The sequence below is a fragment of the Ranitomeya imitator genome, chromosome 1 (genome assembly GCF_032444005.1).
Source record: "Ranitomeya imitator isolate aRanImi1 chromosome 1, aRanImi1.pri, whole genome shotgun sequence".
Classification (NCBI taxonomy): Eukaryota; Metazoa; Chordata; class Amphibia; order Anura; family Dendrobatidae; genus Ranitomeya; species Ranitomeya imitator.
Genome location: NC_091282.1, coordinates 815,506,962 through 815,515,140, shown reverse-complemented (window position 1 = coordinate 815,515,140; position 8,179 = coordinate 815,506,962). Strand labels below are relative to the sequence as shown.

At 42.6% G+C, this 8,179-nt stretch overlaps 1 protein-coding gene across 3 annotated transcripts; it reads left to right on the top strand.

The window, feature by feature from the left end:
• Positions 1–264: 264 nt before the first annotated feature.
• On the top strand, positions 265–7,871 carry LOC138649398 (cold-inducible RNA-binding protein B). Of its 3 annotated transcripts, none has more exons than XM_069739785.1 (8): positions 265–362; positions 749–862; positions 943–1,049; positions 1,323–1,443; positions 1,527–1,611; positions 3,523–3,590; positions 6,922–6,999; positions 7,806–7,871. In XM_069739785.1, exons 2-7 carry the CDS (start codon positions 760–762, stop codon positions 6,924–6,926), a joined length of 489 nt encoding a protein of 162 aa, XP_069595886.1. In that variant the 5' UTR covers positions 265–362; positions 749–759; the 3' UTR covers positions 6,927–6,999; positions 7,806–7,871. The 3 variants fall into 3 exon arrangements, with proteins under 3 accessions (XP_069595886.1, XP_069595875.1, XP_069595868.1); XM_069739774.1 differs by having other exon boundaries at positions 7,731–7,871; XM_069739767.1 differs by lacking the exons at positions 6,922–6,999; positions 7,806–7,871 and adding an exon at positions 4,171–4,933.
• Positions 7,872–8,179: the final 308 nt, after the last annotated feature.

Sequence of the window (8,179 nt, the reverse complement as noted above, 5' to 3'; positions counted from 1 at the left end):
AGAGCGCTGGCATGACAAAGCGCGGGACGCATATTAAGTTGATGACGCAATTTCTAGTCGGAATATACCATTGTGCTATATATGAACTTTATATACTACCTTGCCGAATGAGCAATGAAACGTTATAATAACTGTGATCAACCTGTCTTCATAGTCCGTCGTGTTACTGTATTGGTTGGTAACTTTCTTGTTCCTCATCTGTCTCCCGACGCTGATATGGTTCAGTCCAGCCGTGGTGTTGAATTGTAGATTAGGTGGGCGGAGCTATCGAAGCAATATAAGGAGGTGTAGGCGGCACTGCGGCATTTCGGGTCCTTTGTCTGCAGCAGTTCGCTTGTCTGTCCATCCTCAGCAGAGGCACGGTAAGTGGCGGGGTGTGTTGGCGGCGGGACAGCGGCATTGTACGGCGTTCCGCATTGCTGTAGGGGCATGTGGTATCCTTCCCCATGATTCTACGTGCTCCCGCCATATGTAAGCATTGTGCCGGGTAACCCGGGTTCCACCCGGCGCCTTAGTGACCATACAGGGAAATGCCGCAGTGCTGTTTTGGCGGGAATTTGGGCGGGCGGGACTAGAGCTTCGTATGCGACGCCATCGGCAGAGACTGTGGCGCCCAGTAATGGCGGGCGGCTCCCGGCGAGGTGGGCTTCTGTGGCGTGACTCGGACTGCAGGGCCCGCCCCCATACCACGTGGCGGGCGCCATCTTAGCCCATTGTGAAGCTACATCTGGTCGCTCTTTCTCCACAGAAATCGTCATCATGTCTTCAGATGAAGGAAAGCTTTTTATCGGCGGTCTTAGCTTCGACACCGATGAGCAGAACCTGGAGCAGGTGTTCGGCAAGTACGGCCAGATCTCCGAAGGTTCGTGTGATGGCGCCTTTTTTTTTCTTGTATATCTTGTTTAAGTTATGGCGGCTTAATGCTTTCTTGTGCTTTTGCAGTGGTGGTAGTGAAAGATCGGGAGACAAAGAGGTCAAGAGGCTTTGGCTTTGTTACATTCGAAAGCCCCGATGATGCCAAGGATGCCATGCAAGCAATGAATGGGAAGGTGAGTGCACCCATTACTGCTTTAGGGGGCTGGAAACAATACCTCTTTAACACTTGCATCCATAATAAAACCACTAATGGGTGTCTGGTGATCCCATTCAGTAGTCACTGCCGGGCTGTTGTGCCGTGGCCTTAAGCATCCTGACCCTGTGGCACAATGATGGGGGAGGGGGAGTTGGCAGCAGTCACTAATGTTGTATTAGAACAATGCTTGTCCTGCAGGTTCGTGCTGTATGACTAACTTTCCTGCCTTGTCACTCTTCCTTCCCTTTAGTCTGTGGATGGGCGTCAGATTCGTGTAGACCAGGCTGGCAAGTCCTCTGGTGATAGACGTGGGGGTTACCGAGGAGGCTCTTCAGGTGGCAGAGGCTTTTTCCGTGGTGGTAGAGGACGTGGTATGTATGCAAATATAGCGCTGCAGTAGTTTCTCATGAGCAGTTTTGATGGTGCTAAAAGGCTCTTGTTGTAATTTCTCCAGGTGGTGGAGACAGAGGCTATGGAAGCAGCCGGTTTGATAACAGGAGTGGAGGATATGGTGGTGGATCTCGGGACTACTATGGAAGGTGAGGAGGCGGCAGTGCCTTAGTTAAATGAATTGTATGTCTTAAAATAAATGTTATTCCCTCACCTTGTCTAAATAGTCTGAAAGCCAATCATGCAATGCCCATTCCATATACTTCACTCATTTAGATCCTGTCAAATTTAACTCCCTTCTGCATTTGGTTCTTGCACCTAGTCACTAAGCCTTTCAGCTTTCCTCTTAAGGGCTCTGTAAGTCTTATTACCTTATACATCCTAGAAGTGAAACAAAACTGCCAATATAATTAGTTACATATTTTTAGATTTTAAAAAAAGCATAACGCAAGAACAAAGGACTAAAGAGGTAAACCATAAAGGATGTTACAATAATGTTCTAGACTGATTGTCCACTCATATGTAGTGGGCAGATTGCTATAAAACTCAACAAGTGCAGTGTTTACACATGTACCTGTGAGTATTGCTGTTTTGCTCATCCCCATCACTTAACCTGAGCTGCATGTAATGTAAACGTACAGAATTGAAAGTGGGAGCCAGTCTCCCAACTTTGTTGGATTGTGCCACCTTGGATTTGCTCAAAACCATCTTGATCCTATATTAAGAGCTAGTATGGCTAAGACCATGGCCACTGCTATAGACTCGGGCTGTGTGCACACGTTGCTGATTTTTCCATTTTTTTTCACTATAAAACTGCAAAAAAAATATATTATGCTTCCCATTTAGAATGAACTATGCAATTTTTGTGCACATGATGCGTTTTTTTTCTGCAAAAACATAATAAAAAGTGCGGCATGTTCGTTCATTAATTTTGCAGATTTCCCACTATAATGCATTGGGAAAAATCTGCAAAATACCCATGCAGATTTCTTGCAGAAAACGTCAGGTTTTTCTCAGGAAACTTCTCACAGGAAAGTGAGTGGAGTATCCCCCTAATAGCTCATTGTTGCTGCAGCGTGGGGTCTGTGCTGTGGGGCCGCAGCTCCTCTTCATGCAGTGTCGGTGCTGTGGGGTGGTGTATCTTCGTGCAGAGTCAGGGCTCTCCGGCATTTCCCAATTCCTCAAAGCCCAGAGGCACCAGCAGCTCCATTGCTTGCTGCCTCTGGGGAAAATGGCCGCTGGGGGTGGCGCATGCTCGGATTAGATCTCGTCTCCCGAGATCTCTGGATAAGATCTGAATCTGAGCATGCGCTGCCCCAGCAGCCATTTTCCCCAGAGGCCACCGCATCGCTGCAATGGAGCTGCCGGTGCCTCCAGGCTTTGAGGAATTGGGAAATGCCGGAGGATCCCCGACTCTGCACAAAGATACACCACAGAGCCCTGACGCTGCACGGAGGAGCCGCATCCCCACAGCACAGAACCCACGCAGCATAAAAAAGCAGCCACCGCTCCCCAGCAGACCCCACACTGCAGCTACAATGAGGTAATAGGGGGATATTCCACTCACACTTTACTGTGAGACGCCCCCTCTTCGTCATCAGGGCCACACCCACCATATACACATTAGTCTGCACCTGGTGTATAAGACGACCCCTGACTTTGAAGATTTTCAGGGGTTAAAAAGTAGTCTTATACACTGGAAAATACAGTACTCTAAACGTACATAAAAGATGAGCCTAGCATTGCTCGATATGCCATGGGTGCAAGGTTGGACACTGCCTGTAGATGGCGTTGTTTGAAGTCAGGCTACCTCTCTGCTTTCTATGAAGCAGTACCTCACTAATGTCACATTACAAACTAATCGGTAACTTGCAGGCTGTCAATTTTGCCCCATTATCACAGAACTGCCCCTAAAAATAAACTCAGACTGCACGCTTTCCCTCCCCTTTATTGTGATACATTTGGTTTCTGGTGGTACATTGTCACGGCTGCTATTTTTGGTCAATCTCAAATTTAAAATGTGGGTTTATTTTATATATAATTTTTTTTTTTTCCTCTAGTGGCAGAAGCCAAGGCGGTTATGGTGACAGGTCTGGAGGCTCATACAGAGACAGCTATGACAGTTATGGTAAGTAGTTGCTGACAGAAGATCTAATGTTACGGGTTTGGGCACATGTTTGTACGTTGTAGCTGACATTACAAGTGCTTTTTTTTAAAAGGGGTTTTCTGGCTTAAAGTCCCTTGGCTGCAGTTTAAAGTGTGAGGCTTTTTTTTTTTTTTTTTTTTTTTCCCCAGTCGGTGCAGAGTTTGCTGCTTCCCCACCAGTTTCATTGCCTACTGTTTGTCATGTTGAAAGTGCTGCAGTCAGTAGCAGCTTGTGCCATCACCTTGGGGCAGGGCTGTTTTACTGGCTACAATTCTTTTAATGTGATGTCTGGAGGGTCTGATACTGAGGGCAGTGCTGGACATGGGAAGGGTGAGAAATTGTATCCTACCTCTAAAAGACAAGGCTTTTATTATGTAAAGGTCAACTTTAGTACAAAAACGTTATTGTAATGCATGTTGAGGTTCTGGTCTACAGTTTAAATTGCCATAAGACCCAGTCTAGACCAGAATGGGGTAAAGGGCAAAATTAGAATAGTGGAGTTTGTTCTGACATCTGTCCATATGCGAGTGACTTTACAACTGTGCCTGCTTCTTGTCCTCAGCTACACACAACGAGTAAAATACCCTCCTGACTCAAGATCGTCCTTCCAATGGCTGTATTTATAAAGATTTTTGGAGCTTCGCAGAATCGTTATGTAGTACTTCTGTTCCCTTTTTTTTTTTATATACATTTCATATTCCTGACTGCCTCAAGTTTTGTGAAACTGCTGTCCTATAGGGTCTGACCTGGGGCACTTGCTTTTATTTTTATCTTACTTTGGTAAATATTTCTTTTATAATGTTACTAATGCATTGGCAGGCATGATTTCCTGTCAGCTGTTTCATTTGAGGCAAACTAGTTGGCGTTTACCTTGCATTATGTGGAGTGTATTGGAGTAGATCAGCTCCTCCAGCAACAGGTTTTTTTTGTTTTGTTTTTTTTTTACTGGCACCTTTGCAAACTTACCTGTTTGCTGTTGGACTTGGTCTTTTGACGCAACACTGTCTTGTACTTGCTTGTTGCTGTATATAGTGCCAGGGGGTTAATGTCCCCAAATTCTTTAAGAATCCTTTTGAAAACATTCCTTTAGTGTAACAAGGTAGATCAGAGCCTGGGTGCGATGTAAATAGTGGCCAAGCCTCCTTGATATACTTAAAGAGAAACTCTGTCCAATCTCCAATAACGGTCACAAGAAGTTCTTGAAAATGTTTGTTTATATTGTCCTTTTTTTACTGGATGGAATTGTATTGAAGTGGTTACAGAATTCTTGTATTCAACTTGCGTTTGGCTTCACGAAGCCTATTAAAAGACCGTATGAAAAGAAACGTGCTCCTGACATTTACCTTCTGCACAACATGGATGTGGCTGGGCATGATGCACACTGGGGTTTGATTCACTAGGCAGCTAAATCAAATAGAATATGTGGCCTTTGCTAAGTATAACATGGATCCAAGAAGTATCGTTTCTCTTTGCGGAAAGTGGCATGTTAAGCATGTTGAGATAAGGAGACTTAAAGCTGCAATGCTCCTCTGGGAAATATGCAAATTGTCTCTTCAGAGAGGAAGAGGACGAACTCCAGTGCCACCTATTGGAATTGGCACTCCTAAGGCTAAGTTCACACTTTGCGGATTCCACTGCAGATTTTTCCACAGCAGAATTCCAAAATCCACCGTGAAAACCCATCACGGTTTTTACTGCGGATTTATTGCGGTTTTTACTGTGGTTTCTTTTGCAGATTTTCATCTGCAGTTTCCTATTGGAGCAGGTGAAAATCCGCAGAAAAGAAGTGACATGCTGCAGAATGTAATCCGCTGCATTTCCGCACAGTTTTTTTCTGCAGAATGTGCACAGCGTTTGTTTCCCATAGGTTTACACTGTACTGTACACTCATGGGAAACTGCTGCAGATCTGCAGCGGTCAAATCCGCTGCAGATCCGCAGCAAAATCCACAAAGTGTGAACATAGCCTAACAGTCAATGTTGACACTTTAACGAGCCTTGCCACATGATTTAGGATAAAAACCAAACCAAAATCACAATTTGCAGACTGTTTCAGGGTACTGCTCCTTGTCGGTGGAGATATGTTTTTTTTTTTTTTCTGAGTGAGAGGTGTGTAAGTATAACATATGAGAGGACAAGTACAGCAGCTCGGAATTTAGTGGGTTTCTAAAGACATTAGTGATAACTAGTTAATATTTAACAGTTGTGGATGTACATCTTCATCCCTAGACTTAAGACATTGTTTTTATGAAACTAACATTTAAAAAAAAAAAAAAAAAAATCTTCACTCTGCCAGTGTTCCTAAAACATGGTCCAGAGTGAAACTAGAACACACATTCCAGTTACAGAATTGGCATAGTTAAATAAGATGCATTGTGAATGGAATATTTTAGTTGGAATGTTCTGCAGTCTTGAGGTTTATACCATGTATTAGCTGGTACAAATCTGCCTTCTGAGAATCCTCTACTAGAGTACAGACTCTGCAATATCCTTGGAGAAGTCAACTGTTGTGCATCCTGTGAAGCCTGCCGAAAGCTGCTCTTGGCTAGTTCAATTGTGGAATTAGTCCGGTATTATGAGGTAACTCTTTTGCTCATGTCCACATCCCTTTTCCTTGAGCTCACACCATGCTTAAGTGTACAACTTGCTCATTCACCTTCTCAAATGTATAAAGCACTGGTTTCTTTCATTAATAACTTTGTTCACAAGTTGGCCAGCCAATGTGCTGGAAAACCACAATTTCAAACTTTGTTTTTTTCAATCCACTTTACAGTAGGTTTCTCAAGTGTGGACTTTTGAAGGATTTTCTATAGTTTGTGTAATTAAATGCATATTGCTAGGCACAAATGCAGGTCCTGCAGTTAAATGCTCTAAGTCTGTGGGTGTAAGAATGTCTAGGCACATAGGTTAAGGCAATGCCTTATGCTTTGACACCCCCCTTTAAAACTACCAGCCAAGAATAACATACAACTGCATCTTTAAACCTACCAGTGCTGTTAAAATGAGATCTATCATTTACTTTTTTATATATCCCGAAGTGCTCGAGCAAGAATAGTTCAGTTGTCACTTTAAAACTGTTACATGGGGTGGATGGTTCACAATGAATGGGGTTGCATTGTGTAGCTAAAGGGATCTATAACCTGTGCAAACTAATATTCTATATGAATGTTTGCAGTGAATTCTGCAGTAAACTGCAGTTGTATCTACTGAATGACTTCTCTTGGTCAAGCAGCAAATGTTTAATTTCTTTGCAATATGTGAATGCTCTTGTGTTTTTTGTTACTTAAATCTCAATGTCTCTTTTTATCTTTCAGAATAACTGGTAGCTTCTGATTCCAGACCTGTTAGTCATTTTGGACAAACAGAAACTTCTTTGTATCTACCTCTTAGAGGTCAGTATGTGTAAATATTCAACTGAAGTGCATGGCATAGCTTTCATATGAAAGCTTTTAGACAAGTATATAATTGACCAGCAGTTTGGGTGATTGCCTGCATGTTTATGTAGGCAGATAATCCTGCAGTGAATAAGCAAACCACTTGGGTTGGCAGCACATGGCCCATGCAACAGAATGTGCTTCATGTGCAGATGTGCCAGGTCTGAACAATTGTATTAGTGATTGTTCTGTTCCCTGCATTGTTGGGCTGTAAACACCAGTCAACATGTATATGGTTAATTTCTCCCAATTAAGTTGCCTTAACTGGGTAGAAAGGTAAAATGAGCAACTGTAAGTAGTTGACTAGTGCTATAGTGACTAAAGTCATTCAATAAGAACCTTCAGACTCAATTAATGTGCCTAAAAAAATGTTATGCCAGTCCAGGAATGTTAACAATTTCTTGCATAATCTCTACATTTCATGAGTTGACATGTACAGCACTGCTCAAAACTCACATGAAAAAACTCTAAATAGTTGCAAACTTCTTGCATATTTGTTTTGCCAGTAAACACTTAACGGATCAGACACTTCAGTTACTTTTGTATTAAGCGAGTCACACACCACCTTAAGTCTCAGCTGCTAGTTTAACACTTAAATGCAAACATCTTAAAGATTTGTTGGGCAACTGGGATAGTGTTGGACTTAATCTACTGCAACTTCATTGAGCTTTATTTTCTTCACTTTGCAGCAAACTGGTACCTGTAATGAATGCAGTGGGAAATCTATACAAGCAACAACATAATTTTTTTTTTTTTTCTTCCAGCTGGCCTCAAGGATGTGGAAGACATGTTTTGTTTTCTTATTTTTGCAATAAAGTTTCTTAAAAGGATTTGAGTACTGTATTTCTTCCAAACCTCTCCATATTGGGTCAAATGTTGGAACATGCCCAGCTTCTAGATTTTCAGCATCTAACTCCTTCCTTACATTTGAACTTCAGTGTGATATGCGATACTAGGTTACAATGATGAACATAATTATACAGGAGTTTTGACTTTAATATTACGAGCCCTAAGGTCTAGGTGACGGGCAGGGCTGGTGCCAGATCTAAAAATCCAAATGGGGAAATGCAGACCTGCCATTCTTCAGTCACTAAGAATTCACATAAAACAAACTTAAAGAATTTTTTCTTTAACCCCT